General features: G+C 32.6%; 1 protein-coding gene across 2 annotated transcripts in view; it reads right to left on the bottom strand.

Annotated features, from left to right (window-relative positions):
- LOC148623114 (solute carrier family 12 member 2-like) overlaps positions 1–21,333 on the bottom strand; it is a 52,102-nt gene that overhangs the window by 16,140 nt on the left and 14,629 nt on the right. For both annotated transcript variants that reach the window (XM_088573646.1, XM_088573647.1), the window contains 12 exons: positions 21,085–21,327; positions 17,093–17,200; positions 16,219–16,342; positions 15,350–15,451; positions 13,009–13,164; positions 12,677–12,776; positions 12,328–12,439; positions 6,895–7,044; positions 6,076–6,185; positions 4,315–4,424; positions 2,819–3,058; positions 1,827–1,941 (listed from right to left, as the gene is read on the bottom strand). In XM_088573646.1, coding sequence (XP_088429772.1) covers positions 1,827–1,941; positions 2,819–3,058; positions 4,315–4,424; positions 6,076–6,185; positions 6,895–7,044; positions 12,328–12,439; positions 12,677–12,776; positions 13,009–13,164; positions 15,350–15,451; positions 16,219–16,342; positions 17,093–17,200; positions 21,085–21,327 — 1,670 coding nt within the window. The remainder of the gene's footprint in view (positions 1–1,826; positions 1,942–2,818; positions 3,059–4,314; positions 4,425–6,075; positions 6,186–6,894; positions 7,045–12,327; positions 12,440–12,676; positions 12,777–13,008; positions 13,165–15,349; positions 15,452–16,218; positions 16,343–17,092; positions 17,201–21,084; positions 21,328–21,333) is intronic.

The raw sequence follows: 21,333 nt of genomic DNA, 5'->3' as shown, positions 1-21,333 counted from the left end.
AGTTCTCTTTATCATATACACCATACCTTTCATCGTTATATTGTTATGAAATTACCAATTATGATAATGTTTACATCTTTTCATTAAAATTTAAAGTTAAATTTTAATTATTTCTTTTGCTAATACTTCTTTTAAACTATGATACATCGCTTAGTCATGTTTCATGCCATCTTTTTGATATTCGGATATATTCAACAATCATGTGACATGCAAGTGAAAATAACAAACACAAGAAGCTATACAGGAAATACAAATTTTATTGAAGATAGTTAAGTTGTAAGGCATAATAACAAGAGGTTCCCAGGAGCCTGAATCACTCACCTGGTTGAATTCTGTATTTCAAGGGCAATAAATTTAACAAGAATTTGTCCTACAAATTTGACTCAAGAAGACTTTGGTAGGACTTATCATAAGGATCATTTCAAAAAGTTTCTTTCTATATATCAGTTTTTGGGGTATTGGCTGTAAACTAAAAAAAAACATCATTTTTCCCCTTTCAAGGGCAACAACTCTTATAAGGAGTCGTCTGACAACTTTTATAGTCCTAAAAAAAGGATCACTTCAGCTGTTGAGGGAATTGGCTAAACCTAATCGTTTTGGAGATATATGCAAAAAACTACTGTCTGACCCCTATGTTCTATTTTTAGTAACCGTGGCCATGTTTTTCGATGGATCAAAAATCCCCACATTAGTTCTATGCAGGATACCCCAAGGAACATTTGTACCAAGTTTGGATTCAATTGGTAAAGTAGTGTCACAGGAGAAGATTTTTGAAAGAAATAACATTAAAAAAAGCAAAAAACGTTGAAAAAGGGCAAAAACTCCAACAGGGCTAAATAGATTAAAATGAAAATTTGACCGCTGCTAGATCTCATCATGCTAAACACTTTTACCCAGGTAGGATTTAGCTAAACATAACGGTTTTGGAGATATATGCGAAAAACTACTGTCTGACCCCTATGTTCTATTTTTAGTAACAGCAGCCATATTTTTCAACAGATCAAAAATCCCCACACCAGTTCTATGCAGAATATCCCAAGGAACATTCATACCAAGTTTGGTTCCAATTGGTCGAGTAGTTCGAGGAGAGAAGAGTTTTAAAATTTTGTTAACGACAATGACGGACACAAACTGATGGCAATAGCTCACATGGCCTTTGGCCAGGTGAGCTAAAAATAAAATTGCAAGTATTCATTTATTTCATCACTTTATAAGCATACACAACAATAACAAATATGACATATAGGTCGACTTTTACAATACACAAATATGGCGACGATCTGACTGTTAAAGGTAGGTGTCATTTATGTGCCAATACCTTGATTCTCCCACATGCTCCGACTAGAATTTTTGACCCACGGCCAAGATCTCGCTTATAAGTTGGAACCAATCTAAGCAACTCAAAATTAACTCCCAAAAATCTGACTTGTACGCGAGTATATATGGTATATAGAAAGCAGTGAATTACTGAATGTTTTCTGTGCAATAAATTCAGATAATTCATATGGTAAATAAATTCTCCAATATCACTGTTGGAATTTCTCCCTAAAATGTCATAACATTTATTCATGTTCCATGAACATTATTTGAGCCTCTAGTGATTTGAAATTTCAATCTGCTGACCATAAAATTAAAAATTTATGGAAATTAACAATAAATTATTGAGAAACTCTATATAATAAATAGGATAATCAATTGGTTATAGTGAATAACTAAACCACAATTATTCACGCTTACAATACTTGGAGATGTATTTTATAAGTTAATAATCCTTTCAAATATTTTTTTTAAAACCAGCAACTTTAAAATTGTCAGCATAAACTTACTGTCTCTGCTCTCTGTCAATTTCTCCTCTCTTTGTTCCTGCAGTGAATATCCTCAGTTTACAGTTACTCCACTGGCTCTGGGTTGTCAATATGTATGGTAATAGTAGAGTCAGACCTGTAGAAAGGAGCAACATTAATTACCTTCTCTGTTTTAATCCAGAATTTATCCAAAGAAAGCCTTATGTATCCTCCAAGGACAGTAGTTAATATCAGGAACAGTTGAAGACCTGTTCATACTGCTCTGACATTTTATCAATTAATTTAAAAGTTCCAAATAAATAAGCAGTGATAAAAAGGCTGTATTTCAAAATAAATGCCAAGAACAGCAAAAAATCATCCATTTATTCTTATTTAATACATTGGGATTTTAGATTGATTGATTGATTGTTGGGGTTTAACGTCCGAACAGCAATATTTCAGCTATATTCAGAAGATCAAGTCCAAGAGAAAAGAAATCAAAATTTGTCATATAATGCTAATGTTGAATTCAGCAACAAAAAATATCCAAGAAGACATCTAAAAACCAAACCAATCAAACTCTATTATACCTACCGTCATCGCCAAACAACCACCTGACATCAATTATACCTACTGCCATCGTCAAACAAACACTAGACATCAATTAAACCTACTGCCATCGTCAAACAACCACCAGACATCAATTATACCTACCGCCATCGTCAAACAACCACCAGACATCAATTATACCTACCGCCATCGTCAAACAACCACTAGACATTAATTATACCTACCGCCATCGTCAAACAACCACTAGACATCAATTATACCTATCACCATCATCAAACAATCACCTGACATCAGTTATACCTACCACCATCTTCAAACAACCACCTGACATCAATTATACCTACCACCATCGTCAAACAACCACTAGACATCAATTGTACCTACTGCCATTGTCAAACAACCACCTGACATCAATTGTACCTACCGCCATCGTCAAACAACCACCAGACATCAATTATACCTACCGCCATCGTCAAACAACCACCAGACATCAATGGTTCCTTTCTTCATCTTTTTACCAAATCGGTCCGCAATTGGACCTAAAGGTAAACCAGAATCTTCTTTCTCCATCTCTCTATTGGGTGTGGAAGCATGTGTTTCTCCATCCCCAGCTGTAGAAGCACTACATCTTCTCAGCATGGTTGGAGATCCCTCTGGAACATGGAGAATGTTATCTCTATCTTGGTATTCATCCTCATCATCATCTATAAAGAATAAAATACAATCAAAAATGAGTTGTGTAAGAAAATGAAACAGCAAAAATACAATCTACAATGAGTGGTGTTAGATAATGAAACATAAAAAAATACAAAAAATCAAAAGTGTAAAAGTTTAGAGGAGTTCATAATTTATCTCTCAATGAAAGCAATTAAATGAGTTATTGCCTTCATTCTTGTTATACATTACATATGTTATGACATCATTATTTTCATATTAGAAAATGAAAATCAAGAATTCTAGGAAAAATCCACTGGTCACACAGATAATACTGACTTTAAGAAGTGTTACATTATTGACTGATAGGTTGACATTTGGTGATCATCTGAATAAATTATTGACTGATAGGTTGACATTTGGTGATCATCTGAGCAAAATTATTGACTGATAGGTTGACATTTGGTGATCATCTGAATAAAATTAACTTGAGTAACATTGTCAGATAGTTTAACATTTGGTGATCATCTGAATAACACTGACTGATAGGTTAACATTTGGTGATCATCTGAATAACACTGACTGATATGTTAACATTTGGTGATTATCTGAGAAATATTACTGAGACTTTATTACCCCTCATTGAAACTATAAACAAATCCAAGATACAGTATTTTAGCTGCAGTTAAAATATTGTACATCTTTGAATGAAGTTTTAATTGTTATCTTTTGTTGAAAATAACAAAAAAAACATGTTGAGCTAATAAAGAGCTGTGCCATCAGTTCACCTTTTAAGCTCTTTTTTTTTTTTTATAGTTAAACTGATTACTTATGAATAATTAATGGTGATTGAGAGCACTACCCAATTTGACCATCTCCTTAAAAACATTCTCCTACAATGTGCAATGCGTAAATACATGATATGAAAGGTATAGATCTGATATAATAGACCAATATTTTTTTAATCAATAATTTTTTGTAAAATTTGATGTTATAAAAATCCAAAAGGAAGCCGACATCAATAGAAATTGAAAATATTACCACAGTTGCTTCAAAATTGCTTATTGCATTTCATTTCTGAAAACAAGAAACTACCCCCATTCTATTATGAATTTAAGTCCAAAAACTCTAAAATATGACAATCATAATCACCAAATTCAACACAATTGCTAGGGATGATACTAAAATATATTTAGTGAAAATTTTCACTTTTGGTCCTGGTGAGCTAATAATGTTGGAAAAATGTGATAGAAATTTTCAATATATATGTATATATAAATGACTAAAGTAAGTGATATCAGGTTACCAGAAATATCTTCCCTTTCTTCCTTCTTAGCATACTCAGCATTATCATCAACTGTGAAACCTTCTTGTACTCTTAAGATAGCTACACCCATCTGAAGGTCAAATGCATCACTGGAAATACAATATAAATGTAAGCTAAATAAATATCATATTAATCAAAATTTGCAGTACTACCAATTTCAAAATATCTAAATTAATGAGGCTTCATTCTTTGTATTGCACATGGTAGAACCTCTCCGTGATTGATTTGGATTCCTACTTGGATACTTTTGGTTATAAGTACTTCTTATATACAATTAATGTTACCATTCAGATCTTCCTATAGATTTGATTGTAATGCTGCTGATAGGTTACTTCTTGAAACTTGTGTACAGCATATCAATATTTGCAAGATATATGATTGGTATTTTTGTATTCAAACATCTATAACTGCCAGTTATGTATGCAATTTTCATGTCGGAGTATGAAGAACAAAAAAAGAAGTGTAAACTGCATTAATAACTTGAAGTGCTATAAGGAAATTCAAAAAGATGCCCTACATTTGGATTTAAGAACTTCCAAATAATTATATTTTCTGACCAAACATTACTTCTACAATCAATTGCAGAACCTAAGTGAGCGTGCTCACATACCCCATGCGTCCCTATGTTGGATACTCAAGTAAATTTGTTTGTAAGAGAAATACATGTAAAAGGACCCCATAAAAATGGAATAAGAGTGTTTTTTAGGCTTTAGACCTTTATCTTCTAACTAAATTCTGTTACACCTCATAATGGTAGTTTCAAACTCCAGATTGTGATTTCTTTGAGTTTTAATCCAAAGTAAATATCATTCTAGCAGAACAAAACATACACTTAACCTGTAACATGTCATGGTGAACTTAAATACCAAAAGCCATGTCATAATCTGCAAGCGTTTAGGAAAAAAAGTCTAAGTTAAGCTAAGTTCAAGGCCCGTAATTTTGGTAAAAATCATCGAAGCGAAACCAACTACAAACTTGTACTGTAACTCATCATGATGAATTTCTGTACTAAAAATCATGTCAATATCTCCAAACGTTTAGAAAAAAGTCTAGAAAACTATTATTTCTGTGAATTTTGATAAGTTCAAGGCCCGTAATTTTGGTAAAAATCATCGGAGCGGAACCAACTACAAATTGTCCTGTAACTTATGGTGAATTTCTGTACTAAAAATCATGTCAATATCTCCAAACGTTTAGAAAAAAAGTCTAGAAAACTGTTATTTCTGTGAATTTTGGTAAAAATCATCGGACAGGAACCAACTACAAACTTGTCCTGTAACTCATCATGGTGAATTTCTGTACTAAAAATCATGTCAATATCTCCAAACGTTTAGAAAAAATCTAGAAAACTGTCATTTCTGTGAATTTTGATAAGTTCAAGGCCCGTAATTTTGAAAAAAATCATCAGAGCAGAACAAAACGTACACTTGACCTGTAACATGTCATGGTGAATTTATATACCAAAAACCATGTCAATATCTGCAAGTATTTAGAAACAAAGTCAGGAAAACTGTTATTTTTGTGAAGTTCAAGGCCTGTAATTTCAGTAAAAATCATCGGAGCAAAACGAAAGTCAAACTTGACCTGTAACTTATCATAGTGAACTTATATACCAAAAATCATGTCAATATCTGCAAGCATTTAGAAAAAAAATCAGGAAAACTGATAATGGACTGACTGACTTTGTTGCATGGGGTATAATTAATTAATAAACAAGTGTGAAGATCAAGATATACATACTGAATGACATTAAAGTAATCTTCTACATCTTTCCTGTTCTCTAGTGTCTTCCAACCAGATAAAAATCCCATCAGTAAAACATTGGGACGTAGTTTACCAACACCTGTGTTCTAAAAAAATCAGACATTTCAGTAAAACATTGGGACGTGGTTTACCAACTCTTGTGTTCTAAAAATATCAGGTCACTTCAGTAAAACATTGGGACGTAATTTACCAACTCCTGTGTTCTAAAAATATCAGATCACTTCAGTAAAACATTGGGACGTGGTTTACCAACTCCTGTGTTCTAAAAATATCAGACATTTCAGTAAAACATTGGGACGTGGTTTACCAACTCTTGTGTTCTAAAAATATCAGGTCACTTCAGTAAAACATTGGGACATAGTTTACCTTTAACCTGTGTTCTAAAAATATCAGGTCACTTCAGTAAAACATTGGGATGTAGTTTACCGATACCTGTGTTCTAAAAATATCAGGTCATTTCAGTAAAACATTGGGATGTAGTTTACTAACTCCTGTGTTCTAAAAATATCCGGTTATTTTAGTAAAATATTGGGACGTAGTTTACTGTTAAAATACAACTGAAGTGGTAAAATCCAGATTTGAAAAGGTCCCTTTTAAACAGAAAAAAATTATTTCTGCCAAGAGAAACTTTGCAGAATTCAAAAACATTCTGCACATGCTTGGTCACACTGTTCAAATCCATATGAACCTGGTATAAATTGTATAAACAACAGGAAGTAGTTATGAGGTCTGTGGCTGAGATTATATGTAATAATCTAAAGGATTAACTCCCTTTATAATAGCAATACAACTTACCAACATAAGGGCCTGTACTCCAGATCTGAAATCAGCTGCAGCTGTCACACTGTAAAAAGCTTTGACTTTTCTCTTGTACAGCCATCTGTTAACATCCCGATCACCAGACCTGTATCTATTTATCAATCTTACATTCTCATTGAAATCTCCCTAAAATTATATATACACATGTATAACTGAATAATCATATAGGTACTGATGTGTCCTTGTTACATGTCTTGTTTTCTGGAGCTCTTCAAAAGTTAAACCACAAACATTGACATTGACAAGAATTAACTTATAAATCAAATGTAAACTGAAGGGGTATGTTTGTTTTATACAATAAATTGGGCTCTGAAAATTAATTTAGTAAAATCATATATAGATATGTATTAATTAGAAGGAGTGAATAACCAAAATATTATCATCAGTTTGGAAGAACACATACATCCGCTCATGATTTAAATCTTACTGTGTTCTTGGCATGATTGATCATATTTTGGTTATTCGCGATAACCAACCGATTATCCTATTCATTATATAGAGGTCCTCGATTATTCGTTCCTATTTTCAACATAAATTTCAAATTTTGTGAACGGCGGATTGATTTCAAAGTTGTGATGTTTTGCCGGGCAAAAGTCCAAGATTTAATTACTGAATTTATTTCACAGTGTGAATTATCGAAATTTATTTCAAAGGGAACATTCGATAAAACACTGCTATCTATATAATAATTGATTTTATTACATTTTTCTTTACAGATTATGGCCACATGCATCAACATCCTAAGTATTCTAACCATAAAAGCCTATTTTATCAAGATGAAAATAATTAGTTTGTCAAATCATTCAGCTTATATATCCAGATATAAACAAGAGGCTCCCAGGAGCCTGAATCAATCACCTGGTTAAATTTTTGCCTTTTAAGGGCAATAACTCTAACAAGGAGTTGTCAGATAAATTTGATTCCATTTGATTCATTGGACACATTTGTAAGCCTTATAATAAGGATCATTTCAGCAATTGAAAGCTATTGGCTAAACCTAACAGATTTGGAGATGTATGCAAAAATCTGCTGTCTGACCCCATTTTTCTATTTTTAGAAATGGCAGCCATGTTTTTTTCAGCGATCAAAAATCGGTCATTTCCTTAAGGATACCCTATAAAACAAAAATGCCAACTTTCATTCAATTTTGCAGAATAGTTTCTGAGGAGCAGATTTGTTAACGTAATAACAACAAAAACAGCAAAAACGTCCAAAAAGGGCAATAAATCCAACATGGGTCAACAAATTTCCACCAAAATTTGACCACAGATAGATCTCTTCATGCTGAAAAATTTTACTCCAGTCAGATTTTGGTTAAACTTAACCATTTTGGAGATATATGCAAAAATCTGCTGTCAGACTCCTATGTTCTATTTTTAGTAACAGCGGCCATGCTTTATAACAGATCAAAAATCATAACATTAATAATAACATCAAAAACAGCAAAAAGGGCAATAACTCCAACAGGGGTCAACAGATTTTTACCAAATTTTGATAACAGCTAGATCTCATCATGCCGAACACTTTTAACCAGTCGGAATTTGGCTAAACCTAACTATTTAGGAGATATATGCGAAAAACTACTGTCTGACCCCTATGTTCTATTTTTAGTAACGGTGGCCAAGTTTTTCGACAGATCAAAAATCCCCACATCAGTTCAATGCAGGATACCCCATGGAACATTCATACCAAGTTTAGTTCAAATTGGTCAAGTGGTGTCAGAGGAGAAGATTTTGAAAGAAATAACATTCAAAATAGCAAAAAAAAAGTCGAAAAAGGGCAATAACTCCAACATGGCTTATTTTTGACCACAGATACATCTCATCATGCTGAACACCTTTACACCCATGTCAGAATTTGGCTAACCCTAATGGTTTTGGAGATAAATGCAAAAAAGTACAGTCTGACTCCTATGTTCTATCTTTAGTAACGGCAGCCATGTTTTCCATTGGATCCAATCCTCACATCAGTTCTATGCAGGATACCCCAAGAAACAGTCATACCAAGTCTGGTTCCAATTGGTCAGGTGGTGCCAGAGGAGAAGATTTTTGAAAGAAACAACATTCAAAATAGCAAAACAAGAGGCTCCCAGGAGCCTGAATTGCTCACCTGGTTAAAATTTGTCTTTCAAGGGTAATAAATTTAACAAAATGTCTAACAATTTTGACTCAAGAAGACTTTTGTAGGACTTATCATAAGGATCATTTCAGCAATTGAAAGTTTCTTTCGATCTATTATAGGTTTCAAGATATTGGCTGAAACTGTCAAAAAAAATTATTAATTTTTCATATTTCAAGGGCAATAACTCTTACAAAGAGTCGCCTGACAACTTTGATCCCTGAAGACTTTTAAAGGCCTTAAAATAAGGATCATTTCAGCAATTGAAAGAGTTTGGCTAAAACTAACGGTTTTGAGATATATGCAAAAAACTACTGTCTGACCCCTATGTTCTATTTTTAGTAATGGCGGCCATGTTTTTCGATGAGTCAAAAATGCCCACAACCGTTTTATGCAGGATATCCCAAGAAACATTTATACCAAGTTCGGTTTCAATTGGTGAAGTAGTGTTAGAGAAGAAGATTTTTGAAAGAAATAACATTGAAATAGCAAAAATTGTTGAAAAAGGGCAATAACTCCAACATGGCTTAACGGATTAAAACCAAAACTTGACCAGAGATAAATCTCATCATGCTGAACACTTATATCTCTTTCAGAATTAAGCTAAACCTAACGGTTTTGGAAATATATTCAAAAATCTGCTGTCAGACTCCCATGTTCTATTTTTAGTAACAGCAGCCATGTTTTTCAACGAATCAAAAATCCCCACATCAGTTCTATGCAGGATATCCCAAGGAACATTTATACCAAGTTTGGTTCGAATCAGTCAAGTAGTTTCAGAGGAGAAGAGTTTTGAATAATTGTTAATGACAACGACGGAAGCCGACAACAACGGACGCCAAGTGATGGCAATAGCTCACATGGCCTGTGGCAAGGTGAGCTAAAATGTTGAAAAATGGCAATAACTCCAACATGGCTTAACATATCAAAATAAAAATTTGACCACAGATAGATCTCATCATGCTGAACTCTTTTACCCCAGTCAGAACCTGGCTAAACCTAACAGTTTAGGAGATATATGCGAAAAACTAGTCTGACCCTTGTTCTATTTTTAGTAACAGTGGCCATGTTTTCGATGGATCAAAAATCCCCATATCAGTTCTATGCACAATACCCCAAAGAACATTCAAAGTTGGTTCCAATTGGTCAAGTGGTGTCAGAGGAAAAGAGTTTTGAAAGAAATAACATTAAAAATAGCAAAAAAACCTTGAAAAAGGGCAATAACTCCAACATGGCTTCGGTCTCACTAACCACTTAAGGGTCAAATGGCCACCCCACTATGTAGTACCAAAAACACACAGAACCTAGACATATGCATTGTAAGTGCATTATTTGTGTGTATTATGATTAAAAGTAGTCAAAATAAAGCTGAGAAGGTGTACTTTAAAATCATATATGTAATTAACTACAAAAGTGTATGAATATTGTTTACATGTGTGAGTAATTTGCCTCCATGCTGTCAGTTAGCAGAACAGGTCAAAATGTGGATTTTCAGTATTATTTATTCAAGTAAATTTTGTGAAGAATTTCTACAATGATTGTACCATTAGCATAATGATTTTGGAAGCCTTATTTTCCAAGCTTCGCAAAGGGTATGCAATTTTAAGATGTCATTTGTCCTGGGAATTCACAGTGAAACTTTGAAAATTACTTTTTTAACATGTAAAGTAATGGAAACGTTAGAAGTGGTTAGTGAGACCATAAATTAAATTATGGCATATTTCAGAGAAATGCATAATTTGAGGAAAATTGCCTTTCCTGGTCATTATTTCCATTTTCCCATAAAATCAGTATAGTGATATTGGTAATCTGGCTATATTTTAAGAGGTGCATTGTGCAAGGTATTTTAAAAAACAACTTAGCAACAAGATTTTTATCAGTAACAGTGACTCATAACTTGACGTCATCCATGAAATACACAACGTCACTGCTTGGGATATTCAAAGTACTCAAATAGTCACACAGCACAGACTTAGAATCACACAGTAATGAAATAGGTATGATATAAACTGTTGAAATCTGTTCTTTTTTCATAATGATAAATGATATTTACTATTACAACTTCTTGAATTATCATAGGTATCAATTTGGTGTGACAAGTTAGTTAAAATTGTAATTTTTTAGTAATTTAAGGAAAATATCACTAAGGGGCATGATATAAAAATGACCATTTCTTTGTAGTCCTATGTCTGATTTTGACAGTTTTGGTCTTATTAGACTCACAATACCACAAGCTTTCATAAAATGTAAAAAAAGAAAAACATAAAAACTCATAAAATTTTTTCAGGTCTCACTAACCACTTCTGGGTCAAATGGCCACCCTCCACTATGTAGTACCAAAAACACACAGAACCTAGACATATGCATTGTCAGTGCATTATTTGTATGTATTATGATTAAAAGTAGTCAAAATAAAGCTGAGAATGTGTACTTTAAAATCATATATGTAATTAACTACAAAAGTGTATGAATATTGTTTACATGTGTGAGTAATTTGCCTCCATGCTGTCAGTTAGCAGAACAGGTCAAAATGTGGATTTTCAGTATTATTTATTCAAGTAAATTTTGTGAAGAATTTCTACAATGATTGTATCATTAGCATAATGATTTTGGAAGCCTTATTTTCCAAGCTTCGCAACGGTATGCAACTTTAAGATGTTATTTGTCCTGGGAATTCACAGTGAGACTTTGAAAATTACTTTTTTAACATGTAAAGTAATGGAAACGTTGAAGTGGTTAGTGAGATCTTCACAGATTAAAATGAAAATTTGACCACAGATAGATCTTGTCATGCCAAACACTTTTACCCCAGTCAGAATTTGGCTAAACCTAACGGTTTAGGAGATATATGCAAAAAACTACTGCGGCCATGTTTTTCGACGGATCAAAAATTCCCACATCAATTTTATGCAAGGAACATTCATACCAAGTTTGGTTCCAATTGGTGAAGTAGTTTTAGAGGAGAAGAGTTTTGATGACAACAGACGCCAAGTGATGGCAATAGCTCACATGGCCTTTGGCAAGGTGAGCTAAGAACAAACTGTCTAATTCATTAAACATAGAAACCTTTGTGATGACATTTTGTCATGTAACTGTTGTAACAGTTTGTTAATCATTCTTGTCTCCATTTATTCACAAATTTTTAGCACAAAAATATGCCCAAAATATTTTATTTGGTAAGTTAAAGTTTCAAAAAATAACAGGGCCAGAAATGGAATTTGAACTTCATGAGCCTTCACTTTAGTTTGAATTGTATCATTAAGTAACCTGCCAATCAGAATGTCTACCTACCAAAACAACATGTCCACAAATCATCAGACTAATTTTTCTGGACAATGACCATACAAAATCTACAAGTGCTGGGCGTGTCTTTGGTAACCCAGTCAACACAAGTATCTGTGGTCTGCAAAATACAGGTAAAATACAAGTTAAAAGAAAGATATTGGGTAAAAACAATGTGTTCCCAAAAACAAATGAGGAACATTATTAGTACTGTTAACTCATTAATGCGTGCAATTTTATTATGATTGCAATCTTTAATATGATCTTCAAACAGAAACATTACCTGCAATTTTTATATAATCTTTGAACAGAAACACTATATGTAAATTTTTATATAATTTTCAAACAGAAACACTACCTGTAATTTTTGATATGATCTTCAACTTGAATAAGTTTGAGTGTAGACTGTAAAGCACTCCTATATACATGGGCTTGAGTGGATGAACCCCAATTAACATCTACAAAAAAATAGACAAAGGTATTAATCCTACCATCACTGAAGCTTTGGAAGACAAATATATTAACTAAACCCTACCATCACTGAAGCTTAGGCTTTTGTTACTCCAGTACTCAAATAAACTGGCCAATTAGATTGCCCTGAGAAGACAACTGAACACCCCCAGTAGTAGATTGCTTGTCAACAATAAGAGTATTAGTCATTACTACCAAGATATAAAAGTTTACAGATACCTGGTTTAACATGATGAACATAAACAAATAATGCAACAACAACAGCAAACGTAATTAGAGCTGTCCACCAATTTATTATAAACATCACAGCTGTACAAAGTAAGGCACCCAACAAACTTATCCACATAGAGTAATATCTAAATGCTGGTCTCCAACCTAAAATAAAAATGGCATGTAATATAATACTACTAACTCTAATATTAATTTTTCATTAGTTTAGTGAGAGGATCTGTTTAGTGAGAGGATCTGTTTAGTGGGAGGATCAGTTTAGTGGGAGGATCAGTTTAGTGAGAGGATCTGTTTAGTGGGAGGATCAGTTTAGTGAGAGGATCTGTTTAGTGGGAGGATCAGTTTAGTGAGAGGATCTGTTTAGTGGGAGGATCAGTTTAGTGAGAGGATCTGTTTAGTGGGAGGATCAGTTTAGTGAGAGGATCTGTTTAGTGAGAGGATCAGTTTAGTGAGAGGATCCATTTATTCACAAATTTTTAGCACAAAAATATGCCAAAAAAATTTTATTTGGTAAGTTAAAGTATCAAAAACTAACAAGGCCAGAAATGGAATTTGAACTTCATGAGGCTTCACTTTAGTGAGAGGATCAGTTTAGTGAGAGGATCTGTTTACTGAGAGGATCTGTTTTTCCAGATCATACTTTAATTGTTAAAATCATATACTCATGAAAAAAACTTCATTCATCAATAGTGATATTCATCATTTAGCAAACTTTCTTGTTTTTTACATATTAAATTAATTTCAACTGACAATCACTTGTTTTGGACTGAAAATTTATTCAGATTTGGAATCTGAATTTATCAAACCCTGATGGCCTCAGAGAAGATTAGTTCTTTTTAACTAACTGTGTTGCACTCTCAAAATAAAGTCTATTATTATTATTATTATTATTATTATTATTATAGCTATTATCCCACCAAACGATATTACTTTCACAGTAACTGGACATGTATGCCATGTTTGGAAAACCAACTTTCTTTTCTAGAGAAGCATTAAAGCGATGATGCAGTAAGAAAAATTGTTTTAAGTAGCAGCCTTTGCAAAAATCAGACAGAAGGTGATTCATGCTGTGTGTTTCATGAAGATCTACAGGCAAAATTAGCATATAATTAAGGAGAGGGGATTTACAGCTTCTTTGAGGGGGTAATTTGTTCAATTAACTTGAAAATAGATCTCCCAAATTTTTTTTAAAATTACAAGTATGATGTTATCTTAGATGTGTTGAAATAAAATTTGTTTAAGATATATTAACATACAATTAAAGAAGTGTAATAAAATGCAATTTTTTAAAACAGAATTACGGAATATCATTATTATTATTATAATAACGGTATTGTTTAAAGGAAAATGACATTTATGTCAGATTTTACAATAAAAGTTTGCTACTCAATTAAAACTGTCATCTGTGTACAGAATGATAAAAAGTTTGGGAAATATAGAAAGTAATGTGTTGCAAAATTCATCACCTTTCAATTTTTATTCAATATTTTTTTTATTAATATGCAATCCTTTTTCATTCATCGTATTCAGTCCAGAAAAATTTTAAGAACTACATGTGCTGACTCTGCTTCCCAGATATTGCATTTAGGTTTAAAAAAAAAAAAGGAAAGTCTACAAGAATGCCAAATTGTAATAGTGTGAACTGCTGTATAAATGATATTATTGTGTTTTTCAATATAGTTTAAGTCTATTGATTTCATTTTATAATGCATAATTATTAAAAGAAAACATTACAATAAATGATTTATTTTCATTTTTTTAAAATTCATATTAGTACTGAATTTAATTAAGTTTTTGACAATCTATTTAAACCATTAAGGTGAAAATAACACAAAAATGACCCACAATTATTTTTTTCCTGAAATAGATAACATATTTTTATAAATATTCATACATACACTTGTCCTTCTCAATCTTTTTATCTCAGCATAATTTCTACTTGAATAGTGTACAATAATTTTATGTGTGCATTTCCCACAATAACAGTTTTTTACCCTCTTGATGGCCCCTCAATTACATGTTTATTTTGCCTGTAGATGAACCAAGAGACGCCAAAAACCCATGTTCATATTTAATGCCGAAAAAAAATTAGAGACATAACCAGTTTTAGTTGGTCATTTGTTTGTTGCACGTGAAAAGCATTTTTAGTTCAATGTTTTTTTTTTCTGCATCATGAATCACTAATGGCAGTTTCTGAGTACAGAACTTCATAAGTGGTATTCATTCCATTTCAACTCTAACATAGCTATATGTACCTGTACATTATATTTCATAAGTTAGTAAGAAATTATAATACTTTTGACTCTCTATATGATAAACAAATTTGACTTACCAGGAGACCCAGCTAATGAAGAATCAAAAACAGCATAGTTAATCAGTGTGTAGGCCATCAGGAAAAAATTGGATATAATTGGTGCTATAGCATTCAGATCCCCTAAAAATACAAAGATCTCGGATTATAATTGAATATAATTGGTGCTATAGCATTCAGATCAGCTAAAAATAGATAGAACTCAGATTATAATTGGTGTTATATCATTCAGATCACCAAAAATTCAAAGCGCTGTGATTATAACTTGTAGTGAGAAGTTCCATTTCACTAACTTTTATACCATGAAAGCTTGTTCACCAATTTAAACTAACTGTGATCCAAGGGGAATAATTCAAAACAGATCACATTTTTTTGTGTACTATCACAGAATACAATGATCTATCATTTGAGCATTAATTCAAATTTCATAAATACTGGTACAGGTAACTTTTTTCAAGAAATATATCATCATATTCATGGTTTAAGACACAATTAATAATAATAGAATACCACATACCACCCATGCTTCATAATTGACATACATATTGTGCAGGTGCATTTTTGTACAAATTGGCTCAGTATTATTTTTTTTTTTTTGGTAAAGAAGAGGATAGTGAGCATAGTTAGTTGCAAACCTAATATGATTTTAAAATACACTAAATGTACTATCCTAGTCAACTAAATGTGCCAGACATGACCTTTGGCTTCAGTAAAAAATCAGATTCTTGTTGATGTACAGTACTAAAGTTTACTTTTATAATACATACTCCTCAGGTTTCTCTGCCATTATCATTTATATGGTATTGTCAAAATAATCAAAAATACATGTTATATATTTCCCTAAAAATAAGGACATTTTACACGTAACCAGTTTTGTGCTTCAAACTTACCTATACACACAAAAGCTACACCAATAAAATAAGCTAAGAAATAGGCCCTTCTAGGATTATCACTGACACCGTAACCTTTAGCAAAAAAATCTATTTTTGGAAATATTTTGTCTTTACATACAGCCTGAAACACACAAAAAATAGTGATTAAGACATGTTGAATTTCAGAACTTCATTTCTAAACAGTGGAGAATGAAATCATTTTAAAAAGTTAAGTAGGAAGTTAACATAGATTGTATCAGAACCCAAACATTTTTTTTTTAAATGTTCATATTTTATATCATTGTGCATTTTTTTTTCTTTTCTTCCTGCCTTCATAAAAAAATCCTAAATTCCTAGACTTTGCAGAAAACTTACTTGTTTAAATTTAATTCCTCAGCATTTTGAGGCAATACCTGGCTTAGCTAATATGACTGATAGAGAGGGTCTATACCTAAAGTCTGCTTATGCATTCCCAGTATGATTGACAGTGAGGGTCTATACCTATGGTCTGCTTATGCATTCCAAGTATGACTGACAGAGGGTCTATACATATAATCTGCTTATTCATCCCAAGTATGACTGACAGACAGGGTCTAACCAGTAGTCTGATTATACATTCCAAGTATGACTGACAATGAGGATCTATACCTATAATATGCTTATACATTCCCAGTATGACTGACAGAGAAGGTCTACACCTATAGTCCCCAGATGTATACCCAGTATGACTGACAGAGAGGACCTATACCTATAGTGGTCGGATGCATTCCCAGTATGACTGACAGAGGGGTCTATACCTATAGTGGCCGGATGCATTCCCAGTATGACTGACAGAGAGGGCCTATACCTATAGTCCCCCGGTGCATTCCCAATAAGAATGTATTATACAAACCTGGAACACTTTAGGGGCAGAGACTAGACTAGCTAATGCTGATGATAAAGTTGCTGAAAATATACCAATGGTTATCAATGGACCAAAGCCTGATATCTTCTCCATTGCCTGAAAATATACCAATGGTTATCAATGGACCAAAGCCTGATATCTTCTCCATTGTCTGAAAATATACCAATGGTTATCAATGGACCAAAGCCTGATATCTTCTCCATTGCCTGAAAATATACCAATGGTTATCAATGGACCAAAGCCTGATATCTTCTCCATTGCCTGAAAATATACCAATGGTTATCAATGGACCAAAGCCTGATATCTTCTCCATTGCCTGAAATTTGAAAATGTTTCAACTACAATCAAGTAAGAAATAATACAGCAAGAAAAAGGCAATCTAGTTCAATGTAAAACAAAGTTTTATTTAAGGTTAATCAAGCTTGTATATATACTTTTGACACACTTCTGGTATTGTATATTACATAATTTTTCAAATTGACATATAACATGTAAGAGCTTTTGTGAGTTCAACATCATCAATTAGAAACTTACATGTAATACGTTTGTTAACACAACAAACAAAGACTATTATTAAGACAGATCAGACAGTATTGATGTAATTGTGGCATAATAATAATCAAACAATTTACCAACCTTCATATTGTATTAAAGAATTTTAACATCTGTAATCAATTGTCCTATGCATCTTATATATTATTGTTCTACTAACCAGGACACTTTTGTGTTAATTTGATAGATTTAAACATTACAATACATCAAAATACATCAATATTGGATGAACTCTACAAATTTCAGCTCTTTAAAAGTTTCAAGAAATGCAACCAACATGAATGTTCCAAGCTCTAGGTCATGGTGATGAAGTTCAAATAAAAAGTAAAATATGTGCAATGTGGGAACATTTCAGTAGAACAAAAACTTCCACCAGCTTTCCTCTATATACTATTTTATACAGCTGATGCAGTATATGAGTAAGGTACAGCATAGATCTTACGGACCCATCTTTTTGTAATATTTTAGACAATAAAGCATTATTTAAAATGGCTATCTAATACTTACATATATCATATATTTATACTAAAATTTATGTTTTTTTGTATATGCATTATAAATGATTGCTTACTAGTAAACCCTATATCGTATATTGCATTCTCTATACTGCACCCCTACTTGGAACACATTTGAAGCATAGTTCAAATATATGATATAATGAAATCTGTACCACATACCATATAAACAATCAACTGTATCATACCTCAGGCCAGTAGGCCTTATGGTGATATGGGAGTTTCTGAGGCCAATAGCCCTTATGTCTGGCTGATATGGGAGTTTCCCTTATGTCTGGCTGATATGGCATGTGATACAGAATTTGATATGTAATATACAGTATGTATGACACCAATACGACTTCACTAAGACTATGTAGCTTCTACAAATGTTTCCTTGACAATACAGTGACCTTGACCTAACTTGTCAATCAATAAACATTCTGTCAGATATTTTACTGCTTTGTATTCATGAATTCCAATACATTCTGCTGCTCTCATACAAATTCATGGCCCTTATATTTACTACCAGAGCTGTTATTGATAGTTTGAGTAGTAGTTTTCATTGTTGTGACTGACATATCAAATAATAGCAGTATACAGTAAAATGTAAAACTCCTCTTTATAAACATTTCTCTTTAGGAAATTATCAATAATGTCAGATATAATGATTTTCACTTAATTCCATTGTACTTTAAAATGCTTATGTATTTTACCTGAACATGTTGATATTTATTTTTTAGATAAGTGATAATACAAGACAAATTTCTTATAATTATGTAGTGATATAGTTCTAACAGTTACTGTCTCAGTTTTTTTATAGAAGAACCAGAACAAATTTCTTGTATCTAGACACATGTACATGATAAATTAAAATAGATAATAGATATGGTCAACAGTATACACATAAACAACAGAGGAGATTCAGATACTTTTTTCTGAAGCAATTTTTCTTTGTTAATAGTACAGATCAATAGCTATATTCCAACCATACATGTAATTAATGATAGATACTGTCATGACTGAGATCAATCAGCTATTACTCAATAGATTTGATATTTAACTTCCTACAAGACCCGCCTATTGATAAGTCTACATCTAAACCAGATTTAAGTGCTTATCCCATTCAATATTGCTCATTCCAGGAAGAAACCTACTGGCCAGACTATTATAAAACTGAAGCAAGACTATGACACTGGGAATAAATCTCGCCTCAGGTTGTCTGAATCAATTAATAAAATATCAACACACCACAAATCTACATATCATTAAGCATATTGGTTTCATTATCAACTGAAAGCAGTAAAATGGTACAAAGATATTGTACAAGAAATTTATAACTCAAACCAGAAAAGGTAATGATATCTACAAGGAAAACTTGTTTTAAAATACATGTACATCAGTCACCATAATCTGCTGAGTGATAGCAATAACTTGTTAAGACATTAAAGATGTGTCTGTGAGAAGGGTTTAAATGATCACATTGTGGTATAAAATCAAACGCTGAATTTAATATCAAAGAGTAATCAAGGGAACCAAGGTTATAGCGGTAATCAAAAGAATGTAATACAGGGACAAAGACCAGACATGGAAAACAGACACACACAACAAAGAACATAAAGTAACTAAAATCATACATACAAAGTTACAAAAGTAAATGAGCAACTCGGACTCCACTAAAAACTGGGAGCATGGACCAGGTGCACCGGTAGGGTAAGGGTCCTCTGCTTTTCTAGAAACACCTGCCAAGTTGCTCATAAAAAGTCAAGTCCAGGGTAGACAAACGAGGGAAGGAAAACTATGACCCGTTGAATAAATCAGTTAACAAGACATTATAATTAATGGGTTGTAGAAAATTCACATGGATCATTTCCTCTACATTGTGTAGTAATACTATGTTTTCCATACTAAAGACAAAGTTCTAATAGGATGTGTGTCAGTTCAATGTTGCACACTATGTCCTCCTAAGAATACCCTGACTCAACCATTTGCAGTAAACAGCAGGTAAACCTGAAAAGTGGAGTATTCCCTCCAACTGAAGCTGAGAAATCTGTTGCAGAAAAGTGTAACAGATGAACTGAAAAATAGACTGATTAATGGACCAACAAGGTGATTGCAATATCTACACTCCACACATTTTGATAATGTCAAAACTGAACAGTCCCTCCACCTGTTTCTAGATAAGTCACACCTTAAGTAACTGAAATTTGGACTTCATACTGTTATCATGAACAAGACACTCTAAATAAGAATTCTGATGTGTATCAATTATCTTTAAGGAATGGCCAGAGGTTGTTTACAAAGATAGAGATAATAACTAATATCAAATCAATGTTCAGGTGGACAGTCAACACTTGTTTTAATGTGGTAAATCACTAAAAAAGTGATTGATGCTGTAGCAAATCATACTAATTTACTATGGAAGTTTTATTCCATTGTTGTGTGGTAACTGATATCTAAAACAAGTAATACTGTTTGTTAATTGTAGACATGACTCAAATCTTGGTCAAACTAGAAGTTCAATTGAAAGTGTCCCTAATTCATTGAGAACACTGACATTGTAATAGAATTCATGTATATCCCTTACTTCACAGAGCAACAAAAACCCTAACATTATTAACACTACTACCCATGAAAATAGTAGTTTAATGACTAAAATATTGTTTCCAATGATCCATATTAAGAAAAACAGCTGAATATTATTATTTTCTGAAAATATAAAGAGGCCATCTCCCAAGAAGCAATATCAGTGGGACTTTCAGTCATAGTTGTGTAACCGTAGTGGCCCATCAGCTCTAGACTTCACAGATTTCTTACTTAGACCTACTAAACTTTACATAGTCACCACTTAAAGTAAAGTCAATCAAGACTCTTCACAGATACTTAAAAAGTTGCTTAATCTAGTTCTAGTTAAATATAAGACATGTTACCTACCTGGAAATCATATAACAATCCAAACATTTGACTGGTATCATAAGTACAGTTAGTAATAGTAACAGATGAATTATCTACAAATGAGGTAGCTATGCTGCTATTAGCTATGACAATATCCGTGCACACTTTCAATGGAATCTCTCTCATCACTGTAGAACCTAGAATCACAGCAACCACCATATATACAGCAGATGATATAAAAATGGCAAGAATGGTTCCTTTTGGAATATCTTTTTGAGGATTCTGAAA

Source organism: Perna viridis, chromosome 3, assembly GCF_037379345.1.
Source record: "Perna viridis isolate PV_CMFRI_1.1 ecotype Kerala chromosome 3, ASM3737934v1, whole genome shotgun sequence".
Classification (NCBI taxonomy): Eukaryota; Metazoa; Mollusca; class Bivalvia; order Mytilida; family Mytilidae; genus Perna; species Perna viridis.
The sequence above is the reverse complement of the archived record's forward strand: the minus strand, read 5'-3'. Positions and strand labels throughout refer to the sequence as shown.